This window comes from Phaethon lepturus, unplaced genomic scaffold (genome assembly GCF_000687285.1).
Source record: "Phaethon lepturus isolate BGI_N335 unplaced genomic scaffold, ASM68728v1 scaffold6193, whole genome shotgun sequence".
Lineage (NCBI taxonomy): Eukaryota > Metazoa > Chordata > Aves > Phaethontiformes > Phaethontidae > Phaethon > Phaethon lepturus.
Window position 1 is genome coordinate 62371 of NW_010526868.1, and position 12354 is coordinate 74724.

General features: G+C 40.6%; 1 protein-coding gene across 1 annotated transcript in view; it reads left to right on the forward strand.

The window, feature by feature from the left end:
• The window catches only part of DOCK5 (dedicator of cytokinesis 5), a 62161-nt gene that overhangs the window by 44941 nt on the left and 4866 nt on the right, over window positions 1–12354 (forward strand). Inside the window, exons 39-48 of the mRNA XM_010283191.1 lie at window positions 775–876; window positions 2197–2338; window positions 4738–4819; window positions 5025–5109; window positions 5894–5980; window positions 6444–6620; window positions 8717–8800; window positions 9595–9732; window positions 9834–10000; window positions 10799–10976. Of these exons, the coding sequence (XP_010281493.1) occupies window positions 775–876; window positions 2197–2338; window positions 4738–4819; window positions 5025–5109; window positions 5894–5980; window positions 6444–6620; window positions 8717–8800; window positions 9595–9732; window positions 9834–10000; window positions 10799–10976 (1242 nt within the window). The remainder of the gene's footprint in view (window positions 1–774; window positions 877–2196; window positions 2339–4737; window positions 4820–5024; window positions 5110–5893; window positions 5981–6443; window positions 6621–8716; window positions 8801–9594; window positions 9733–9833; window positions 10001–10798; window positions 10977–12354) is intronic.

Consider the following 12354-nt stretch of genomic DNA (forward strand, 5'->3'; position numbering starts at 1 on the left):
TCAGCAGGCTGCCGACTGCTTAAATTAATATTGTTGAGCAGAATAAGCCCAAAATACATGAATGTTAAAGACAAACAGAACAACAATACCCTCTGTGGTTTTGTAAAGCTTAATATTAGAAGAATGTTTTCACAGTTTTTTAAAGTGTGTGGTTTTGACCTTGTAATTAGCATGACAATACCATGTGCAGATGTTTAACGTTCTTGGTGTTAATCAAATAAAGTAACTTGCATGATATATTTTTAGGCTCCATAAATCTCATCACCTTATTATTTCTGTGGTAAAACTACTGTGTATGAACACAGAACTATAGAATCATTCTGGTCTGAAATATGTTTTTTAGTGGTTAAAGATGTAACCAGATGGTCTTTATGTTCTTTCATATGAGAATCATCTGCCCAGTTTTATTTCTGCCAGTTCTCTGACATTTGTCACCATTTGTGTCTGCTTAGTTTCAGAACATATTTATTTTTAATTTGTGTTGCAGTAGTTAAGCATTTCAAGTATCCTTCTGGAATCCTAAAAACCATGGCATTGTTCTCATGCCTGCAAACCAGGAAATGAAGTTGATTCTGGCCCAAACAAACCAAATATTTAACCAAGTAAATGGATTAGTATGAGAGACTGTATCAAAAAAACAATTTTCAATCAAAAAAAGTATTCTGCAGGGGTGAACTAATAGATCAGGAATTGTCACTGGGAATGTGAGCTACAGTCTGTCAGTGCCTTTTCACTCCAAAGTGAAAATGCTGGTGACTTTTTCTTTTTCAGAAGAAACAAGCTACGTTTTATGAGAATATTATGAAGGCAATGAGACCTCAACCAGAGTACTTTGCTGTTGGATACTATGGTCAGGGTTTCCCTTCTTTCCTCCGGGTAAGAGTTCTTCAGCACTCAAGTTCTGGAGTGGTGGGTACCCTAAAAGTCACAACTTTTGCAGAGTTTCCAAGAAAATTCAGATGCCAAACTCCTTTTCCTTTGAATGACACCGAGAGATGTAAATCCCTTAAGTATTTCAAAGCACTTCAGCCTATAAAAAGAGATAAGTAAGAGACCAGATTTTTTGTGTTACCAGCTTCAGTAAAGTTAGTGTGTTGCAATAGGGTTTGTTAGATGATTGGTATGTTCTTATATGGACTTAAACAGATTCTACCTTTTGTATTTGTGCCCTGTACACTTCCTCAGAAATATGATTGTTGCTGTTAGAAAATGTTTAGCTTGTAAAGAATTTATCCAGTTGCTTTTCAGCCTCAATCAACCTAATTTTCAGGACATGGATCATTTCAGTGCTCAAACACATTAGTGAGAGTCTGTCCCACGCAGAAGAATTAAAATGCAAAGTTGCTTCCTGTTTGAGATGGCTGCTAAGCATTGCTGGATTTGTGCTAGCTATAATACAAGAATCTAGCCAAAGTGAGTCAGATGGGCAGGGTGCAGCATACTAGAAAATATTCCTGACTATTATTTAAAATTTAGGAACATTTACCTTTTCAGACTGGAGTTGTTTGAAGTTGCTGGCCTTAAATGGAAACCAAGCTTAATAAAAAAAAAAAAAAAAAGAATGTTAACTTAGAACGGCGTAACAGGATGGCATAGAAGGCTTTCACCTCCAGGTCGTGTTCTTGAATCCATCCTTTCCAGAAACCACCACTGCTTGGTGATCAGTTTGGAAAAATAATTGGCCATGGTCTACTGTTAAGTCTGTAGTGCAAAACTGTCATAGCTGGCCATTTTGTTAATGGTAGCTGAAGAGAATCCAGGAATGTCTTTGTGCACAGGGAGATTCCTCGCTTAACTCATACCGTAAGTGGTCTGGCAAGGAGTGTGCAGTTCCGTGCAGTAAAGAACTTTTTGGCACACATGTCTTACTTAAAATCAGTCACCAGATTGAGATTTCATGTGTTGAATGTGTGAGTTCTTAGAGTGCTAGAAAGCACATGGTCAATAACACTTGTATGTGGAACAATGAATTTTCTAGACAAATATGAAGTTGCCATTGCAGGGCCTTGCTCCTGAGAGTTGCTGTGTTCTTACTCCAGCTGGTGTTTCTTCTCCCATGTGTTCTGACTGTCCATTAAGCTCGGAGACAGCCCTTCAGATAAACTAGATCTCTGAGACTACTCTGTGTATGTTTGGAAAGCTCTTTCCAAATTGCTTTGTTTAGTGTTAATTCTCTTTTTCTTCTCCTACCCACAGAATAAAATCTTCATCTACCGTGGCAAGGAGTATGAACGAAGGGAGGACTTCAACCTGAAGCTATTGACCCAGTTTCCTAGTGCTGAGAAGATGACCAGCACTGCTGCTCCAGGGGAAGAGATCAAGACTTCTCCTAAACAGTGTATCTTTTGGTTCTAATATGTTTTGGCACATTCAAGATCTGCCTTTTTCCTAGAATAACAGAATTTGTAAACAACAACAATAAGCAAGGAACCTACTGCTCCTGGGGAGCTTCGAAGGCAGGCACTGGGCATGAAAATAAGACTATCCAGAATTGCAATAGTGAACTGAAACATACTGAAAAAGAGAGACAACTTGATACTGTCAGAGTTAAACGAGTTGCTGCTAGGATGAAACCTTAACAGACTGCAGGTCAGGATTTCTTGTGCCGCCTTCTCAGGCAGGAGGTGCTGACTGCTGTAGTATCAGTGTGGTCCAGTTTGATATTTCTGGGTGAAAGAGGTAAAATACAGGTCATGAAAGTGGGCTATAAAGGAAGTGGAAGTACGCTCTCTTCTTGCTTGCAGTTAACTAGCATTTATGTAGTGGCTGGCTTTTTGTTTTGTTTCTCTTTTTTTCCGCCCTTGAAGTCATTTTGTAAGAAGTGTGAAGTGATTATGTTGATGAAGGTTGTTGGGTGAACGGCGCTTTTTTTTTTTTCTTATGCTGGAACTCCAAACTGTGTGCCACAGCACACCACTAGGCTTAAGATCCTCTTTCTCTTAATTGTGAGCATGACCAAGTGCAACCTAGCGAAGATGTTCCAGAGTCTTTTTGTGACTTCCAGTCCATAGCAGTTGTGCTCCTGGAAGATGTACATCAGTAAAAAACAAGTTACTGGGCTTCTGCCCTGTGTAATACAGGCTAGACTAGAGAATCTGATGGTCCATTTTGGCCTTAAGAATCTGTGTACAAAGGCACGACTCAAGCAGTGATACCAGATGCTTCCCTTGCAATAAGCCTGCCAAGCACTAAATCCACATAGGAAATTAAAATTCATTCAAGACCAAACTTGGTATCAAAAAATGCCTCTATTGCTGCTTTGTTTCAGCTACTTCCTTTGCATCTGTTTGTGTTTGTTCTAATGTTTTTGGCTCAAGATGAACCTGAACTGCAAAATTTGGATCCAGATCTGAACTCTTCCAAAAGTTTGGGGGTGTTTGGTTCCGGGTCTTTGGCATAGCCTCATTATAAAGGGGAGCAGCTGCATAGCTTGGATTTGGTACAGGTTCTTCTCGGACTCTTACGAACACCTTCTGAAAAGATGAAGAGTTTGAGTGCCCAGATTACTGTTGTGTTAGGCAGAGGCTGATGGTTCTGTAGTTTCTTTTAATTTCATGCTTTTTTAACCTCCTTTGTCTCAGGCGCTTTCTTAAATTTTTGCTTAGAATCTGTTTCCTCACTCTTTTATGATAAAATGCCTTATTCTTCCCTTGGTTGTTTCATAAGAGTGTACTGGAGATACCAAGTGAGCTGTACACAGTCTCAGGGAATGCCTACACACTTAAACAGGCTAGTCTTCTCCCAGTTCTGAACTGGAAGCTGTATAGCGTGCTTAGCATGGCATGAAGCCCAAGCTAATAAGCTCTCCTGAGAGAAAGAATATATTAGCTTGGGCTCAGTGCTAGATCTAATGTGGCTATGCGGTTTTGGGTTCAGATTTGGCTAGTATCCAGCTGGCTCTTCAGTGTAGGCAGAATGACCTTGCCTTTGCTTTCAAAATACTGTTTAGATCTACCCTCAGTGAAATAAAGGATGTATGGGGCTGCCGTACCCACCAGTAAAACATTGCCACTTCAGAGTGCAGTGGGCAGGCAATTCGCAGAAATAATCTATTAATGTGGGTCAAATTGATTTATGCTTTACTTCTCCATACAGGTTTTTACTTCTGTAAAGCCTTCAATACAGTCCTTAAAACAGAACTCTGGAGGAGCAACATTGTAAGCTGCTGTGCTTGGGGATGCTATTACTAATTTTTTTTTCATAATTTCTATCATTGTTCGCAGGTGCAAAAGCTGAAGATCAAGTATATATTCACTGATTAAAACCAGCCTACTTTCTTCAGTTAGCTTTATTGATCTAAAAAGTGGGAGGGAAGGAGGGGCAGCTTCACTGTGCTGGAGAATCTGACAAATAACTGTGGGGTGGTGGGGAAGAGAGAAGAGAGAGGTGCATCCATTACAGAACCTAGTACAGAATCTTGTATTCCTGTCCCCAAAGTAGAAATCGGTAGCACCCAGGCTTTCCAAGCGTTTCTCCAGGGAATTTCAATAGTTGGAAGTATTAGTACAGCCCTTATCTTTTTGGGCTTTTAGTTCATGAGTAGCATACAAACTACAAGAAGCAATAAAATGCCTGTGGTTGTTGATGAACTACTAAGTATTTTTCTTCAAACATGACAAGAGCACAGGGAATTGTTGAGAAGTCTGACATTTGATGAAAACAGGAAGAGTATTTCTCTCCCTCTTCTATTTTCCCAATAGGATTCATAGTTTTTCATCCTTAACTATAGCTACTCAGATGTGCAGTGCTTTATTGTGAAGCCTGTGATGAACCTGCCACCTAATTATAAAGATAAACCTGTTCCTGAACAGATCTTAAAGTAATTTCTTTTTCCTTTTCCCTCAACAATTTCTCTGTACTTTTTCTCACCTAGCCTAGGCACAGGTTGAAGTGCCTTTGTGTCTTGCGCATATTTGTTTCACAGTCCAGTTTAAACTTGGTCCTTTTTGAGAGGGAACAGAAGAATATCTATTTAAGGAGAATGGGAGGTGAGAAGACTAACCATTTACTTTGCTTCTTTCTAGCTATTACAGAGCAAACGAGGTGCAGCAGTTCACACACTCCCGACCAGTCAGGAAAGGACAAAAAGATCCAGACAATGAGTTTGCTGTGAGTCCTTTGTTTTGATGCCAGTTGGCTTGGGTGTCTGTGCTATGAGAAGATGGTTCTATGCATGCATTTATTTTGTTAGTGGCATTTTGAATTATACTGTCACAATTTTTTTCCCCTCCACCTGTGGTAGTGGAGTTTTGCTATTAAAATGTAGGAGAAACAAAGGGCTGCACTTTGCATTGCAATCTTTACATAAAGCCGATGTGATAATGTCAAGGAGCTCTAGCTGAAGTTGTAACGTTCAAAGTCCTTGATCTAGAATCCATAAATATTGTGCTAACTGCTGCTTCCTACAGAGTACACCTGTGTTGTCTGGTAGATTGTGAATGTTGTAGCTGTCCTTAAGGACGCCAGTGTCTAACCATGAAGGATCAGTTCAACTTCAGGCCAACGTTTAAGATTTGCTGTGGAGAATGAGCCTTGGGTATCATATAATAGCATGTTTCCTTGCTGCCTTTGAGGCATACTATTGCTCATGGAAAGGTTGGGTATGTTGCTTATAACTCTGGCTAAATATGCCATAATCACAGTCCTGCTAGTAGGGGTCCACATGGAGGAAAACAGCCCACTGTTGCTAACGTTGATACCATTTAAATAGTAGAGGTCTTATTTCTTGCCAAAACTGCTGGGTTCCATCGCGGTTAGTGAAGGTGAAAATCATTGTCTAAGTGGTCCAGCTGGTGCTAGAAGCCTGGTTCCATGCCCTACCACGGAAGAGAACTGAATTGCAAGAACAATATTTCCCTTACATCTTGGATATTTTTTTTTCTTCTCTGACCAGAATATGTGGATAGAAAGGACAACCTACAAGACAGCATATTCATTTCCAGGCATCCTCAAGTGGTTTGAGGTCAAACAGATTACAACGGTGAGTTCTGCATATGGGCTGCGTCTCATCCCCTCCAATCTTTTATGAAGTAAAGTATTGCAGCCGTTAGGATAGCTAGTCCTTCCACTGTTGGATGTGGCACACCAGTAACTTCTGTTTCAGATAAAAGCAAATGTGTATCTTCTTGGATGTGCTTGTCTATTTATGCTATTCTGCAGACAGCTCTACCCAAGCCAGCAAAGTCCTGTGTTGCCTGTGTAATGCTTGGGAGAGTGGTTACTTCTGTAACATACTCAACAGCAGCCAAGTCCTAAACTGTTGTTCCTTTAGGTTAAGGTGTAAGATCATTCTTGCATTCATCTCTGAATGGCAAGATAGTTAGCACAGGGGTCCAAAATCCTCTGCTGGAAACTATTGGGCTGCCATTCTTGCACAAGGAGTAACTTAATTTCATATTCAGTGGAGGCAAATGAAGGTTTATTCTATTTCTTCTTTCCGTCAGGAGGAGATCAGTCCCTTGGAGAACGCCATAGAAACGATGGAGCTAACCAATGAGAAAATCAGCAACATTGTCCAACAGCATGTCTGGGACCGGAGCCTTCCTGTACACCCTCTCTCTATGCTCCTGAATGGGATTGTGGACCCAGCGGTCATGGGGGGATATACCAACTACGAAAAGGTCTTTTTCACATTTATCTGTAGCTCAGTCTGACCTGTGCAATATTGAAGAACTGGATTGAAACATGAGACATCCAAGTTCAGTTTTCAGCTATCACTCAGACATAGTGCATTTTGTAGCTGTAGCTGTGTGTTCAGAACTCAAAGAAGAGGAGAAAAGAACAAAGATTTCCACTAGACTGCAAGGTGGAAAACCCCCACATCTGTAGTGTTTAGTTTTAGTGCTGTGTGTTGCCACAGAGATGAGTGATCCTGCTCTTTTGGGCCTCATTTGCAGTGGTGATAACATGATCCTACCTCGTGGGGGCATTGAGGTGCTTGGTCAGCCCAATGAACGGTGCGAGTAACGAGGAAAAAAAAAAAAGAGCTAGCGTTTCTTCGTTGTATTAATATAGAATGGTAAGGCAAATGAGGATTTCTCTTTCCAGCAGATAATCTGTCTTTGGAGTCTTGCAGAAAAGAGCAAGACTCCAAATTCTTTTCAGGAAAAAAGCAGTATTTCCTATCCAGGTTTATTCTGTTGACTTTAGTTGAACACTGTGCGTTCTTCCCTATCACTTATGTTTAACTTAAGCTGTTTATTCCTGGTATCTAATGACGGTATTCCTAGCACAAAATACATTGCTTATTTCCATAAGCTGAATGGATGGTGTAAAAACACATCTAATTCTTCTCATATGTGTTCCAGTCACATGCAATGAAGTGCAAAAGTTAAATGGGAGAGGGTCTGATTATCTGGGGTCTAACTCTGCTGATTCCAGAGGAGTTGCATACTTTTCTAGGGCTGAATTTGGCCCTAAATCCTCCCATTTTATGAATTAAGGTTGACATAAAGTTTAGAATTACGAAAGTGGGAAAGCAGTTAAAACTAGGAAACACAAAGTATCTGTAACCACATCTGGAAATACTCATTCCTGGTTCATATTTTCCTATTTCAACTGAAGATCAGTACAGAACATTTGGCTTTTGTGGGCGGCTAAAATCTTGAGTTTTAATTGTTTCATTGTAGCCAAAAGCCGAAGTCTGCGTTTTTTAACATGAGCTTTCTTCTTGCAATAATTAAACACTTTCATGAAAAATCCGCTGGGACCTACCCAGCAGTCCTTTCACAGGCTAACCTCCTCTTGACATCAGCCTTTTTCAGAATCATACCACTAGGCCTATAAACACTTGTACATACAGTCCAGTTAATGGAACGCAGAACTAAAAAATATATGCGGAGGCTGAAACAGATCAGAGACGCGTTTTAAAACAAAATGAAAAATTATTAGGGATTTTATCTAGGAAGAAGAAAAATTAAATTCTTCTCTCCAGGAATTGTGATACGTTTCAATGCAATACACTGTGCAAAGCACATAACGGGAATTGGCATAATTTTAAGGCTTCAGGCCAGGAAAGTGTACTTGTCTTTGTTCAACTTTAAACCGATACCAGATTCTGTTGATTAAAGGTAAACACATCAGAAGGGTAGACTAAAGGTGCTTTGTTGAATCGAATTGTGAGTCAAAATCTCACCACAGTCTTTATTTCTACTGAAGCTTCATAACAAGCCCCATGTGGAAATGTTGTACTTAAGGGCTTAAATCATAGAGCTTAAGGAGATTGCAGGCAGGAGATGCCCTGTTCACATTTCTGCAGCTGAGGTTGTTTGCATGGCATTGTGTACTGTAGGTCACTGGATGCTAAAATGGAAGAGACTTTTTGAAGTGAGAACTCGGGAGACTGGATCTGCTACTCACATTTGAGCAGCAAGTAATGTAGCCTCGGTTATTCAAATGTATACTGTTTTACGAGAAGGGAATTGGAATTGAAGAAAACCCTTCTGATGAAGTAACTTTTTTTACGTATCTGTGTTTCTCTGAAAAAATAGTAACTTTTTGTTCAAAACAAAAAAAGTCTATTTTGTTCCCAGTTCTCAACAAATAACCATGGTTCTTGGTCCCCCAGCTTTGTGTCAGAGAGATGGCAAAATATAGTTTTAATATATTTGTTTTTAATAATAATGGCAATGAGTTGATTTTAATGTATGAGGCTCTTTCACCCAGTTAACTGTGAAGGCAGCTTAGTGTCTGTATCATCTTCTGTCTTTGCTTTCAGGCCTTTTTCACAGAGAAGTATCTTCAAGAACATCCTGAAGATCAGGATAAAATTGAACTGCTTAAGCAATTAATTGCTCTACAGGTATCGTATTGTGAAAGAAGTGGAAGCGCTGTGTGAGTGCAGATGTTTTTCATTGTTTTGGAGAGATAATGCAGATTAATGCTAAAAGAACAATCTGAATATGTGTACAATTGTTTTTTATTTTAAGGAAACTGCTCTATTCTAAAATTGTGGCCTGGATTGTTCCATGTACCTTGTGTTGCTCGGAAATGTTATTTTGAACTATTTGCCAATGTGTCATAGATTTTTTCCCTCATGGGTGTAACAAAATATGTGTTACCTGTTCATGAAATCATCAGACCTAATGTTTGTCAGTCTGACCATTGAAAGTCATCTATTTTGATCTGCATAGCAATGAAAAATTGCCCTGTTTTCTTGTAATGCAAATTGTATCCCTGTGGACCAGTTTTTACATGTTTCCACACAGCAGAGCCCAGTTAAAGCTACCTCACAATCATACAGCTTGGGGGGGCTAAGAAGTGATACTCCAACATTTAACATGTTGTGTTTTCCAAACCAGAATACAGAATCTGAGTGGGGAAGAGGAAACCATAGGTATAGATGGGGAAATTGTTTATGTTTCTTGAACACATGGAGCTCAAACAATCGATCAGGTTACTACAGTGTCACTAGTTATGAGTCAATAGCTGAGCTTCCTTACCGTATGACTGCCTTTTTTTGCCTCTGCAAACTCAAGATTTGTCGATCTAAGTCCTTTGAATGTAACTGAGATGTGTAACATACATAGAAAATTCCTTTCTGGAACAGGAGAGCTGATTTGTCCTTTTGTAGCTTAATTTTTTTCCTCCTTTCAGATGCCGTTGTTGGCAGAAGGGATTAGGATCCATGGCGAGAAGCTGACAGAACAGCTGAAGCCTCTGCATGACAGACTGACAGCCTGTTTCAAAGAGCTGAAGAAGAAGGTGGAGAAGCAGTATGGTGTGATCACTTTGGTAAGCGTTGATTAGTGTTTTGCCTTAAAGAAACACTACTCTCCCCTTTCCCACTTGTGAGTCAGTGTTACATGATTTATCACAAGCATGTTTGTCTGCAGCCTCCCTCCCTCACTGAAAGGAAACAGAGCAGGTCAGGCTCTGTCGTGTTGCCCTATATCATGTCTTCCACGCTGAGACGGCTCTCTGTCACATCTGTGGCGTCTTCTGTGGTCTCTACATCTTCCACGTCATCTGATAGCACTTCCTCCAGACCAGGTTCAGATGGGTTAGTAATCAGCCTTTACATGTGATTTACAAGAGTACGGATATGCCTTTGGTGGAATTAGTTACTCTTAAAATGAAGGTTTATTCCATACACGATAGTAATAGCTATGCATTTAAAACTTCAAATGGAGGCCAATGTTGTTGTTCCATTTTACAGATAAGGGAGTTTGAAGCACAGCTAGGGATAGTTCTGGGAATTGAACCCACAACTGTCTGTCTCTGGAGTCCCAATTATCTACATGATACTGAAGAGGGGTGCAGGCAGGGTATGTCAGATGCACACTATTTCTGGTTCCCAGGAATGCTGGAAGACAGAGGTGTAAGATACTACAAGGTAATTTAGTTTGATGTGGTCTGCAGAGAGGTGCATAGTCATATGTTACTTGTTCCACCTACCTGTATGCAGCTGCATACATGGCATTAAAAGGAGCTACCCCACATGGAAACATTTCCTGATGTTACTTCTCTGCACATCTAGCTTGCATCTGTGATAACCAGGGAGTCTAGGTGACTTGCTCAAGGTCACACAGCAGACTCAGTGGCAGGGTTCAGCATAAAATGCAGGTCTGGCTCCCTCTGCAAATAGATCACACTTTATCTTCTATGTAAGATGTAACACTCAAAATTGTTAGGGTAACTTAGGAGCACAAATCCCACTGAAAATTCTATGGTCATAACTCAGCTTTTCACAGTCGTCCCTTACGCAAATGAAGAGATCGCAGCTTTTTAACAGATGGTGCCTTGAATGTCTGATGGACTAATGTTTCATGTTTTTTCACTCTTTTGGTGTGGGCCACAGATCTATTCTGGAGCCTCTCTTGGAGAGAAGAATATCAACAGCTTCCAGAGCTGAGGAACTGCCCATGAAAGATGATGGTGATAACCGGATTAGCAAACTCAAGCGGAAGGACTGGAGTATTAGCAAGTCTCAGGTTATTGTAGAGAAGGAGCCAGAAACGGAACTGACTTCCAAAATGGTAAAAAAAAAAAAAAAAAAAAAATTAAAATAATAGCGATAATAAAATCCACAGCAGGAGGTTTTAAGTGTTTCCATTGCTTTCAGCCATGCTTGTCATTGGGAACTTCATTAAATAGTGGGAGGGGTTCAAATACCAAAAGCCTTGGTCATCTGAGTAATTCTTCCTTTTTTATTTGGAAAACTTGTGTCACAGACCAAGCTGCAGTTTGGCTTAAGGTATGAACTGGAAGCATGAGGCACTGATGTTTCATCTAGGTGCTCAGTGCGCTCATTTCTTCTAGGAGAGGAGGACTGTATGATGCACTCAGCACCATGTAGAATTGTTCTGGCTTTGTTGGAGCAAGCAGATACTGTTAGTCCACTCAAATCCAGCTGGCAAGCCAGACGTTCAGCTGCTATCAGTCAGCATCACTGCACAAATCAAATGTACTGCAAGGTGAAGATCAGTCTGATAGATTGGGGAGTTGAAAAAAGATGGTCTGGTAGTTAGGTCACCAGCTTGGGACTTTGAAAAACTGGCTCTTCTAGACTGTACACTGCTCCAGACCTCCTGCATGAGGGCAGGAGTGTTTACTCCTTGAGCAATTATTTGCAAATGAGGAATAAAAGAGAATCTATACCCCCGCAGGAGTGTTGTAATGAGGAATATATTGGAGGCTGTTAGGTATTAAGGTTGACAGTGGGATTCAGAATGATCACCTAATACAGGCGGATAAGTTTCAGCCCAAAAGTAGACTTGTATGACCTTGGAGTATTATCTTGACTTATAAAAAGACTATATTACACTGTCAGAGAGTATGCAAGAATTAGGCATCTCGATATTTAAGCTGGTGGCTCAGTGACACTAATTTGACTTAACACAGGCTGCGTGAATAATGAGAAAAAATGAGTTCCTCCATTTCCCTTTCTCTCCCAAGATCTCAGCTGAATCTGGCAGGAACAGGTTATGCTGCTATATATTCAGGAATTCTCATCAAATCGGAGTGATGCTGCCAGCACTTGGAGTCTGCAGAATGTTTATAGAAAGGGGAACTGTGGTTCTAGAATCATGACATTTGGTATTGACAGGCTTTCTACTCGAGGAAAATCTAGGGCTGTAAATGTTAGTGGTTCAGGAGGCCTGGCCCTCTGCCTCTGGAAGACCTGCTGTTGAATTAAGTGGGTTTAACCCACAAACTGTGATGTCAGCTGCTGATCACTTTATTAAGTAAAACTAGAGGGCAAAGATCTGGGAGAAAGCCCACTTGTATCGACCAGCTTGCTAGGAGAGTAAGGCACGTCTCCAAGACTTTGCATTGTGGAGAGGTGAGGGGTGCAAAAATGAACACCCACACCCCCCCCCCCCACTTTCCGCCGCCAAAAACCAAATGTCGTCC